The sequence below is a fragment of the Engraulis encrasicolus genome, chromosome 9, assembly GCF_034702125.1.
Source record: "Engraulis encrasicolus isolate BLACKSEA-1 chromosome 9, IST_EnEncr_1.0, whole genome shotgun sequence".
Classification (NCBI taxonomy): Eukaryota; Metazoa; Chordata; class Actinopteri; order Clupeiformes; family Engraulidae; genus Engraulis; species Engraulis encrasicolus.
In genome coordinates this window covers 15,590,779-15,603,428 of record NC_085865.1, presented here as the reverse complement: position 1 = coordinate 15,603,428, position 12,650 = coordinate 15,590,779, and the positions used below count along the sequence as shown (strand labels likewise).

Here is a 12,650-nt window from a genome sequence, read left to right as displayed (position 1 = left end):
AGGTATTGTAAGAATCAAATGTGTTGTGCTAAATTCATAAATTTTGAGTTTTATTCTGACATGTACTGTTCTCATGCCAGGATTTCTGGCATCAGTGTTAAACACTTGGGAGTCTCTCCTTTCAACATGTGTTGATGACATGGAAATAACATCTGCTTCTTAACGCTGTATAATCCTTTGCTGTAACTTGCTGTGGGACTCTAAAGTGATCAAAAAGAACTGTGGGAGAGTGAGAATTTGCTAAAGAAATGTTTGTGACTTGTAAATAATCTTTTGTGTGCGTGTGCGTGTGTGTGCGTGTGCGTGTGTGTACGTGTGTGTGTGTGTGTGTCTGTGTCTTTGTGTGTGTGAAAGTGAAATCCCATTGGGAAACTTGTCATTGTGACACAGCACTCCACAGCACACAAGTATTCACTGCACACTGCACACTGCACACAATGAAAGTGCATTTCTGCCTCACCCATGTAAGGGGGCAGCCTTCAGTGGCGCCCCATGGGGAGCAGTGCGGTGGGACGGTACCATGCTCAGGGTACCTCAGTCATGGAGGAGGATGGGGGAGAGCACTGGTTGATTACTCCCCCCACCAACCTGGCGGGTCGGGAGTCGAACCGGCAACCTCTGGGATGCAAGTCTGACGCCCTAACTGCTCACCCATGAGTGTGTGTGTGTGTGTGTTGTCACATGTGCAAGTGTGTGCGTGTGTGTGCGTGTGTGTGTGTGTGTGTGTGTGTGTGTGTGTGTGTGTGTGTGTGTGTGTGTGTGTGTGTGTGTGTGTGTGTGTGTGTGTGTGTGTGTGTGTGTGTGTGTGTGTGTGTGTGTCACAACATGGCGGCACTGAACGCCACTGCACCACACTAGACGCTACTCACCCGTCGTAACTGCCGGCGAAAACGCAGGGAAATTAAACTGTAAGATTCAGTATGATGATGTATCAACTTGGACTTGCGTTTATGTGTTTGTGTCGGAATACACCCTGAGAATAGAGCAATCTCGAATGTAACCAAAGATAAATGGAGTCCAGTTTAAACTCCATCTGTTTGTATGATTGGGTTGAAATAAATCTCTCTGTGTTGTCAAGCCACTTATCTTCGGCTCCACTGAACCAGGCTCTACTTTCAAACAGCAGCCTAATTGACTTACAGTAGCTAGATGCCTTTAAGTTCAAGTGACACTATAAAATATGGAGCTCTGTTGCGTTTATCCCTTTGAAGTAAAGATTGTATGTTTGGATAGGGGCTTACATGAATTTTGACTTGGTTGATTTTTATAATGTAAAGTTGAAGTTAAACTATAAACAGGCCCAGGGAGGTCTGTGTTGATTGACGTAAAGGTGGTGTGTGTCGCTACAATAATTATGAGCTGCAAGTGTTTTTAGCTGTATTGTGTGCGTAAATGGAAGGCTACATGGACAGCAATATATTCATTTGAAATGAAAATACACTTGCTGCATACCTGAGGGTGGTTGAAATAATGTTGTGGATCAAATGAGATGATAATAATGACAATAATAATATATTGTCTAAAGCCAGAATGAGTGTCAGTGATGTGGTGGTTCAAGACTCACCCAGTCCATTTTATTCACTGCAGTGTCTGTCCTCTTGTCTGGCTCCTCACCCACAGCTGAGTTTTGGAGGCATGCCATATTCTGGCAAGCCTGTCAGCGGTGGCAGGAAGAACTTCAAAGGCTGTATGGAGAGTATCAACTACAACGGTGAAAACATCACTGACCTGGCCAGGCGGAAGAAGCTGGATGTATCGAGCTTTGTGAGTCTTTTCTTCTTTTCTTTCTGCCTTTCCTGTTTTTATTTTTTAAATTTTTTTATTGTTTCTTTGTTTTTTTTTTGGGTGAGGGGGGGGGGGGGTTACTTTACCTCTTTTTTGCTTTTTCACTAGACTGTAAGGGTTCTGCAATCAAGATATTCCAAGGAATACACCTTATCAGTACAGTTTAAATTTGTGTTGATCCTTTTCAATCTCAGCTGAATTTTTCCATGAATCAATTAAACTTCACTCGATGCCCTCTTTCACTATTGAGGAGAAAGAATGAGGATGTTTGTGTCACCTTTGAAAAGATATCACCATTAAACCAGAGTTGTCACTCCTACATTAATTGTCTTTTTGTCATTGTACAGCTTGGTTCATTGACTTTCATGACTGCATTCCAATCGACTTTCATGACTGCAATCCACGTAACACACTGGAGTCCACCTGCGTTGAATATCCGCCTATTTCAGAGAATCTATATTCGTCTTTACCCAGTGTGTGCCTCACAGTCCTTTAATGCCTTCCCATGGGATATTAAATGCAAGTCTACTCCATAGGAGTATGTGTGAATGACGGTGTTAAATACAGTACATACAGTACATGTAAATAATTTATATGAATTCTTAGAAAGATGCACTGGACCATAATCTCTAAATTGAAAGACATGTGTGGTCCTTGATTTGGCCTACATTCAGCTATTGGCATGTTTATATGAGTGATTCTACGATTCCCCTACGCTTTTGGCAAAAGCAAAATGTCAATTATCAGTATTTTTTTTCAACTAAATGACCTAGATGTTTACATAGTGTATATATTTAAGTTTCCAAACAAACAAATTGCCAAGCTTAATTTTAAATCATTTGATAAATACTCTAATGAAAGCGAACATTTGCTTAATTATTTTGTCAACAGTGTTATGGACAAATACTATGTCATTTCAAACATATATAAAAATACTACAGAGTTGAAACAATATATGTTTGAAAGTGCTTATGTCCCTTAGCAGTAATGTTGTCATTAATCTGTGCAACTGATATAGAAAATGTGATTGTTGAGCTTCATAAGTAGGATTTTATGAGTCACTGTGATACAGACTGACACATTTTTCATCATAAATCCCTGTAACGTCTGATTTGAATATAGTCACCCTCCTTACACAAGACTTCCCTCTCCAGAGATAATCCCTAGTGTATGTTCATAGGATTTTTCCAACACATAAGGGATCAATAGCGCAAAAACACTTTCAAAACAGTCAACCGTGTTACTCCACTGTGTTACGGTCAACAGTGCAGGGGAACAAGTCGGCACTTTTTTAGGAGAAAAAACAGAGCAGACAAACCCATCTCCCTAGAACACAAATTATTTTGTTTGTTTGTCTGTCAATATGGATATAAATTGGCAAAAACATACTCCTCCTCAACTGTCATCAGTGTTGCCAGATTGGGCTGGTCCCCGCCCAATTGGGCTGCTTAGGATGGCCGTGTGCGGGTAAAAATTTCATCTATCAGAAAAACCTTCCCATTGCCATATAAATCAATATAATTGGGCGGGTTTTTAGGGCGGATTTTGATCACTTTTTGGGCTGGAAATCATCAGCCTCATCTGGCAACCTTGACTGTCATACTTAATTGTAACACCATTGACGGTAACACCGTTGACATTTCAGCCATTTTTATGGTGTTGTGCTAACTGAGGACCTCAGAAGTTCCACCACAACACCTTAATCAATTCATGTATCTGTATTCTTTATCTGTGTTTTTCTACATGTGATTTCTAATTCAGATTCTTATGAATATGTTGATAACACCGTTGACAGGCAATTTTCCCGCTATGAGAACATGAAAAAGAATGGATTAAATTATGGAAGGATGGAGCTCAAAATTTACCAAAAAGTCTTCCCGTATCCTGCCAAAGAGGTTATGACATCACGTGATGTTATTCATATGGCCTAAGACCAAACCATTACTGATTTATGGAGGAGGTTTCAGACCGTGACACGGTTAACACAGTTTTCGTGGACACACACAAAATGTCAAATTTCATGTATAATGGAAAGGACAGTGGTCTTTCTGACAGTTTTGTCATATTGTGATGATTACTGTGAATCAACATTTGCAATCGTCTTGGGCAAAACAAGTTTTTTTACATGCTAATATGAAGACTGAATCTGACATTTGGAAAACAGGACGGCATGAAAACGCCCAAAACCAGTATTAAATATTCATTCTTGCTGAGGGAAATAATGCTATGTCTACACTTTCTGTATTATATGAAAGATAAATGTTTTCTAATGTCCAAAACATCATTGGATGCAGTTAATAGTTAGTGAAATTGCCAAATAAAATCCACGGACTTAAAAGTGTAGGCGAATTAGAGAATCACTCACATACCACACGTATTACATTGATCTTTGGAGGGCGAGTCCAGGGCTTGAGATTTCCGCATTTGGCTGATACATATGTATGGTGAGTGAGCAGTGTTAAAGCTAACCTACAGCTCTTCTCTTCTCGTCTTCCTCCCTCACAAACAGCGTAACCTGAGTTTCTCCTGCGTGGAGTCACACACCTTTCCCGTGTTCTTCAACGCCACAAGCTTCCTGCAGTTGCCAGGGCGACGGGAGCACAACATGGTGTCGGTGGGGTTCCAGTTCCGCACGTGGAACCCTAACGGTCTGCTGCTCTTCAGCCCGCTGGCTGACGGAATGCTGGAGCTGGTGCTGACAGAGGGCAAGGTGGCCGTCCACATCAACGTCACACAGGAGAAGAACACCAGGATAGACATCTCCTCAGGTAAGGACAATACAGTACTGTACCTACTATACCATGTAGCTAGACATCTCCTCAGGTAAGGACTACACAGTACTGTACCTACTATACCATGCAGATAGACATCTCAAGGACTATACAGTTCCTCCAGGATTTTGCACTGGGATTTTGTGATTTTTGCGGGCAAAATGTCTGATTTTGTGGCGGCATTTTCTCATTTTTTGCTAAGATTTTGCGGCATTTTCTCATTTTTTGCAGGGATTTTGCACCCCTTTCTGGATTTTTTTGGTAACTGAAAACCACAATCAGTCTAAGCAGGCTTAAGACAAAAGAGAGAGAGATTCAGAAACACACTTCCTATATAATAGAATAATAAAATATTGACAATAATAAAACATTGTCAAAAACTGCCAGAGCGTCTTATAAGCCAGTGCGTCCAATGTGTAAAAAAAATCATGGCCGCGACACTCATAAATCTCTGTCGATATTTTAGAACGACTTCGGGGGAAAACGGGACTGCGCGTTATGAAAAAATACTTGTGGTATAGCCTACCAGTAGGCTAATGAAGAGCGTCGCGGGGTACAGTAGCCAGGTTGTATGCAAGCGTTACAATGTCACCTGTTGGAAGACGCGTCTCTCTCTCTCTCTCTCTCTCTCTCTCTCTCTCTCTCGTGCTCGTATTGCAAGCTGTTGCATATTATTTGCTTGATGCAAAGTTGTGATGGCATACACGCTCTCGTTGACATGGTTGTGTGCATGGTTGCATGGATTCGCAAGACTTTATTGCAATAACACAGTGAAAGCGTGGAAGGGCCGTTCACTTCCTATCTCGGTGTCCTTGACTGAAACAAGTTGCAAAACTCCACACTTCCGAATCCTTTGCGATCGGCACTGATAGTTATCAGAAGGCTTGTGCCTACGCATAGACATAGACCCTTAAATTACAAACATTAGCGAACATTGAAAAAAGATCAGACAACGACCGTCGGGTAGCATGCTCATGAAAGCGACAGGGGAGAGTGGAGAAGTTGCGCAAAAATGTAACGTAAGATGTTTGCTACTGTGCGACAGCACCGTCACTATTTCATGACTGCATACACTTCTTCGTCATGGATAAATGGGCAATAATACTTTTTTCCAGCCAGGATTGCACTGAAAAGTAGGCTACTGCTGTTAAAAAGGTCACGGTTGTGCAGCACCGACGCCTGCGTGTAGGCCTATGTGTGAGGGAGGGGAGGAGAGAGATGCGGAGCAGCTGAGATGAGGGTCGCGACTTGCAAAATAGCAGGCAATTATTTTTAGTGTTTCAGTGAACATATTAACAAAAATGCTTCCTATTGGTTTTCGTCTCCGGTGGTATTGTAGTCACATTTTTATTTTTTGACGAAAATATAAATCAATAAACTCCACAGAATGTTGAAGGGGACAAAGGGGAAAATTTGCGGGAAAAATGCGGCTTTACAGGAATTACGTGGCATCGTGAAATTATGCGGAATATCATTGAATTTGCATGAATCCACGCGATCGCTGAATCGCGAAAAACTGGAGGGACTGACTATACAGTACCTGTAAATATCATGCAGCTAGACATCTCCTCAGGTAAGAATAATACAGTACTGTACCTACTATACCATGCAGATAGACATCTCTTCAGGTAAGGACAATAAAGTACTGTACCTACTATACCATGCAGATAGGTATCTCCTCAGGTAAAAANAATACAGTACTGTACCTACTATACCATGCAGATAGACATCTCCTCAGGTAAGGACAATACAGTACTGTACCTACTATACCATGCAGATAGACATCTCCTCAGGTAAGGACAATACAGTACCTGTAAATATCATACACATAGACATCCACATATAGATAGACATTTCCTCAGGTATAGTCCTGGACCAGCCCTGTAGACCCGTTCGCAATTTTGAGTTGGGGGTGTTTCTCACTGGAATTGACTTAGTGGGTTCCTAGACATTAAAAATCACGGAGGTGCTCGTCCCCCATAGTGCCAGATTTTTCACAATATGGCCGCCAAATATGGCCGCCATTGCCTATGTCTTTTTTACTTTTAAACTGTTTATACACATGTCATACATCAATTCTGACCAATATTTTGAGAGGAATTCATTTCTGACAAATCCATGAGGAGAATGTGTGATTGTGAAGAATGTTAATAGACTTCCATTGTAAAAATGAGAAACAAATTCTCAATTATGGCATGAGGAGTTATTTGCTGATATTGCTATGATTATTTTGTGTCAGTATAGTGTCAGTATAGTCCTTAAAAGGTCAAGGTCAATGTCAAGGTCAATGTCATGTTCAAGGTCTTTTCCCTATTCTGAAGAACTCGGCCATGTGCTTGCCCATTAGGTCATTATTAAGAATAAGGAACAGCCACTATAAATGTAAATCTAACATTTCATATTTCTTAACACTTTAGGGACCATCATACTGTAGCATAAACAATGAATGAATACATGTGATGAGAAAGGCCTAGGCTTAAATTAAGCTCAAATCACAATGAATTAACCAAGGTGGAACATTACACATAATACACACAGTATTTTCTGTTTTTTCACTGAATTTGTGTATGCATGCAATTTAGTGGGATGTAAGTTCTACATGTAAGGTTCATCCTTGGTAAATGGTCTGATATGTACCATGACTTTCACATCATAGTATATCTAACAAAAGGCTCCAATGGTTGTTGAGATACAGAGGTCCAAAGTTCGGAAAAAATTAATTCGCACCAATGTTTGGAGCAATATTTCCAATGTATGACACTAGTTAGGAACTTTCTGTTTGGTGTTTCTGAAAGAGGATATTTTTTTTAACAACATATAAAAAAATTGGGATGGTGTTTTGCCTCATTCTTTTTATAACGGACTTCAAAATCTCAATTGGCTACAATTACTTGAAGCTATGAGGACCATGTCACCAACCGACTTGTCGCAACTCTCAAATCCATGGCTCTGATGTTACCTTAATAGTGAAAACAAGATGGCTACCCTGTGAATGACAAAGCAAATTCTAGGGAAACCATAACACTTGTAAATGAATTGATTAATGCCACACAGCAAGAATAGCACATTGCACATGGCTTTGATAGACATTAATTATTTTAATTGTAAAATCATAATAATCATCATCATCATCATCATTTTAGTAGTAGTAGTAGTAGTAGTAGTAGTGGTAGTGGTAGCGGTAGTAGTAGTCTTGGAATAAAGTGATGAAATAGGAGAGGATTAAAGAATTGTAGCACTCTTGTTTGCAACAAGGACTCCCATCCTAACTAGTCTTTCAATCAGCACCTGTAACTTTATATTTGCTATGAAGCTTGTGTCTTACTCGTTAAGTTATCAGCTGTATTGCAAAATAACTTAATTCATACTGGCTAGAGATTCCCTCAGACTATTTTGACAGCATGGTCCTGGAGTTTTAGTTAGAAGAGTTTGCTTGCATGCAGTATTCAACATCAGGTAAATATTGAAGGCACAGAAATTCGTATTGGCACCAGACAACCATGTGGTTCTTGTCACATTGTTGCGATCTAATTCAGCTGCTTACATCATTATAATTGTGGACAATGTTCATTACTTTTAAAGTTCATCATCACATCGATCCAGGTGAGATTGTAGAAGCCGAAAGGAACCCTTGCAGCATGCAAAAGCGTTCAGATATGGTGGTGGATTGGGGGCGGGGCACAGTTCTACAGTCAGGGTACCTCTGTCGTGGTGACTGTTGGCGGGGATGGGACTGTTTTATGGTCGCATAGGAAAGTAAAAGTTGATTAGAGATGACACATAGGAGGAGACAGTTTGTAAAGAGGTATCCTGATTGTAGAACTTCCCGCCCCCCATCATCCTCCCCTGACCGAAGTGCCCTGAGCATGGTGGTGGTATCCTTACTGAAATAAATACAGTGGAATCCGCTTATAGTGGTCACGTTTGTCCGAGCCAATTTGAACACTGTAAGCGATTGATTACTAAAACCGAATTTGTATTATTTCACCCCTTTTTTTGTCTCTACCTGTCTGGCAAAAATGAGCGCTGAGAAAGACGAGGCTTACATGCATTTCAAAGCATAGACCACGCACGGGTCGTCATCTCTTATGATGTCAAATAAGTTTGTAAAGTTCCCATTCCACAAAAGTTTTCTGGCGAGTTTCTGCACAGTGTGATTCAGGTTATGCATGCAAAACGCCGCAAGACTGCGCACTTAAAATTGCCACGCCGATAAATAACACACTGCTGCATAGCCTGCTGTACAGTAGTAGCCTACAACGTGTTTTTTTTTTTTGGACACCGTTTAAAAAAAGCCACGCAAAGAACTGGTTGGAATTGGGAAAGTCGCGCTGGGCTTGCTGGCATAGGAGAGATGAGAAGGGCGAGGGGGAGTGGGAGGGACTCGTGGGGAGACGCAGCCTGTACAGCTGTTGCAGTTTAAACACAAGGTAGCCTGAGGAATGCCAAGCTTCGCCAAAACATCTCGTTGGCTCGTTTTTGGTAAATTTTCATACGTTTCGAAGAGCCTATGTTTTTCATTCCCAGAATAAGAGAGACATGATTCACGTGCTTGCTGCCCGGTGTTAACTCGTTAGGCTACATTGGCTAGCGAGACAGAAGCATGTACACAGCCTCATCACCAGAGAGTTTCTATGTGAACAGGTTGCGTCCCCACTCAGTCGAGCCATGCCTGCAGTTCACTGGGGTGCTGTCGGGAGAGCGCAGCCCATTCACTGTATGGAGTTTGCACTCCTCGGTTGGCGCCCCTAGAGTAGGCTACAGTAGGCTACCACCCGGAAAAGTGGCGAGTTGAGTCTCGCGCAAGAAGCAGACGTCGGGAAAAGAATCGCGGGAGTAAAAAAATGAAATGGCTACACTGAGTTTTTCAATACTTTTTGCACATGTTTACATTCATAAAATGACAAAAATGAACATTATAAGCGGATTTTTGATCACTGTAAACGAATTATTTAAACAGTATTTGTATAGAAATGATTCTGTCCCAAGCTTTTTGATCTATATAAGCGGTTGATTACTATATCCGTGACCACTATAAGCGGATTCCACTGTACTATGTTGACATTGTCCTTCCAGGTACCGATTTCATTGTACCTGTACAATGACAATAAAGTTTCATTCAAAGTTTCATTCAGGTGTTCCTCATTGAATTGCCAATGACGGATGGTTGCACACAACAATGTGAATGCAGATACCTAATGCACCATCAATGTCAATGGCAAATTACCTCATAAAATCAACTCATAAGATGCAGCTAGTGATTGAAAGTTAAGTGTGTATAAAATCATTTGTCACAGGCCAGAGCATTGAAAGTTCCTGACTTGTTTAATAGGCCTACATTTCTTTTTTTTTTTTCAAATATTAAATCACCATCAAGGAAGTCAAGGTTGCATCAAGGAAATCATATGAACACCTTGTTTTATTTCCAGAGGTTGTTTTTTTATGACTTCTCTCAAAATGGTACTTCTCTCAACCATCTTGAATTTATTGCTAACGTAGCGCCAGTGAGAACATGTTGCGTAGTCACTTGATCATCTGGCCGATAGTACACTTAAAAAGATGAGGCCAGAATCCCTGAAAAAAAACAGAAATACTGAGCTGAACAAACAGCTTTGCCTGGGCCCGGGATAAAGTCGTCTGAAGAGACCCCTTCCCAATACATGCAATGTAATGAGTACCCAATCTTGATTCCCCCATGTCCTTGGCCCAGAACAATTCACCACTTCCGCTTCCCTCTGCACTATTTGATCACAGGCTTATGTCACACCGTAATGTGCTTTACGATCATTAAAAGGAATGAGGCAAAACACCATTCTATTTTTTTGCTATGTTGTTAATAAAAATATCCTCTTCCAGACACAACAAAAAACAAGTTCACAGCTGGTGTCATACTTTGGAGGTATTGCTCTAAAAAATGGTGGGGTTTTTTTTCATGACGCCACTTTGGATGGATTTGAGGGATGCATGCCACACTGCATTGAGATTTGAAAAGGCATTATACAGATAAAGGGGCAAAACACCATCCCAATTTTTAGATATGTTGTTAATAAGAATATCCTCTTCCAGAAACAACAAACAGCAAGTTCACAACCGCTGTCATATATTGGAAATATTGCTCCAAACAATGGTGTTTTGTTTCCTTCCCTTGATGCTGACTTCCTGGAACTATTTTGGAACTATGCCATTGGCTCCATGAGCCGCCATCTTTGTGTGAAAATGGAACACAAAAATCAAGGGGATTGGCCACCTTCTTAGGATGGAATTGAGGGTTAAGTCAGATATACTGAAATACTGAGCTGAACAAGTATAAAATCACCTATTTGGTATCAGAGATTTTAGGTTTTAGTGTACACTGACTTGGCTATTCATTTTAGGTGTAGTAAACCCAATTTTTTTCTAAGGTAACAGGGCTCCTAAGGTACACCTGCATGTCACACAGGAATGAGTTTTTAAAATTCATTATAAAAATAATGGGGCAAAACACCATCCCAAATTTTAGATATGTTATGAATAATAATATTATCTTTCAGAGACACCAAACAGCAAGTTCACAACTGGTGTCATAGATTGGGAATATTGCTCCAAATAATGGTATAAATTAGTTTTTGCCCATTTTTGGACCTCTGCATCTCAACAACCATTGGACCCTTATATCAAATATGATGTGATGTGAAAGTCATGGCACATATCTGACCATGTACCAAGGATGAACCTTGAATGTTGAAATATGAGGGTTTTATGGACATCTGAAAACCCTTGCAATTTTAATTTCAAAGAAAAGTAGAGGGCCAGTATTAAGGTGTAATTTGACATACAGTGCTGCAAATTGTAATGTATGCTCATCAGGTCTATGACTCTTAGCCCTGAAAAAATAATGGACCTACCACAAATAGTTTTGGAGATAATTAAGTCTGAATATGGTCACTCAGGCAGTGACGCCAAATCAGGGGGAGGGGGTGTCCTTATTTACAGATTTTTTGTGGAAAAAGTATGCACAGCTGAAATCTGCAATGGTGGATATGTTCTATATGATGTTGAAGCCATCACATGTATTTTTTTCAAGCAAATCCGAGGAGGTCGAGTGGGGACCATTTGCTGATTCCAGCTGGAATGACCCAAANGGGTCTACAGGGCTGGTCCTGGACTAGTAAGGACTATTCATTACCTGTAAATATCATGCAGATAGACATATCCTCAGATAAGGATGGTATTCCATCCACCGCGTATCCTCCACCATGTGTAGAAAGCCTGTGCCCCTGGGAAAATTGTTAAGAGTGTACTGTAAGTATAACACACACACACACACACACACACACACACACACACACACACACACACACACACACACACACACAGCTCTAATGGGAAAGGATAGGCCCTCCTGCGTTGTTAACCTACAGGCTAATTGGACTCCAGCTGATTAGAATTCCCTGTTATGTGTAAGGGAAGCTAATGGCCGTACAGTTCTCTGGCCTGGAGTCATACAGCAACTAAGGGGAACTCACCCTATGACCACTGTACCAAAAGACATGCAGAGTTCACTGTCGGGGTATGCTTCTCAGTTGAGTACACTAAAAACACTATTTTGTTGCTTGATGAATTCGGGAAGGAAAAGGAGATAATAATATTGTACACCACTTCCATTTGTTCCAAAGCTACAGTCCTTGAAATTCAATTTAAAGGAAAGATTTCTGAATGTTTAATTTGACTGGCTTTTATAGCATATATACTCAACAATACATTCATGTCTGTCTTGACTTCCTGATTACATACACACACAAGAAAACAGTGAGGCCGCTGTCGTTGAGTAGAGATGTACAGGATCCAAGATCCGGTTCCAGATCCGGCAGGATAATAGGGTTTTTCAGACTATCCGGATCCGGCAGGATCTTAAGCAGTGGATCCGGTATCCGGCAGTTACCTAAAAATCAGGATCTGGGGCATCTCTACTTTTTACGTAGCCTAGGCTTTTCAGTCAGTCTTTCACAACCCCAATCGCTGCATGGAGTGAAAGCCCGTTGGAAGCGGCCGTTGAAGGCAGTGTGGCAGTAAGCCAATGAGTCTTTAAAATAGTTTGTAACGTAGTAAAAAGGG

The 12,650-nt window shown here is 40.9% G+C and overlaps 1 protein-coding gene across 1 annotated transcript in view; it reads left to right on the top strand.

The window, feature by feature from the left end:
- LOC134456119 (contactin-associated protein-like 2) overlaps positions 1 to 12,650 on the top strand; it is a 293,385-nt gene that overhangs the window by 134,125 nt on the left and 146,610 nt on the right. Inside the window, exons 7-8 of the mRNA XM_063207552.1 lie at positions 1,621 to 1,764; positions 4,295 to 4,553. Coding sequence (XP_063063622.1) covers positions 1,621 to 1,764; positions 4,295 to 4,553 — 403 coding nt within the window. The remainder of the gene's footprint in view (positions 1 to 1,620; positions 1,765 to 4,294; positions 4,554 to 12,650) is intronic.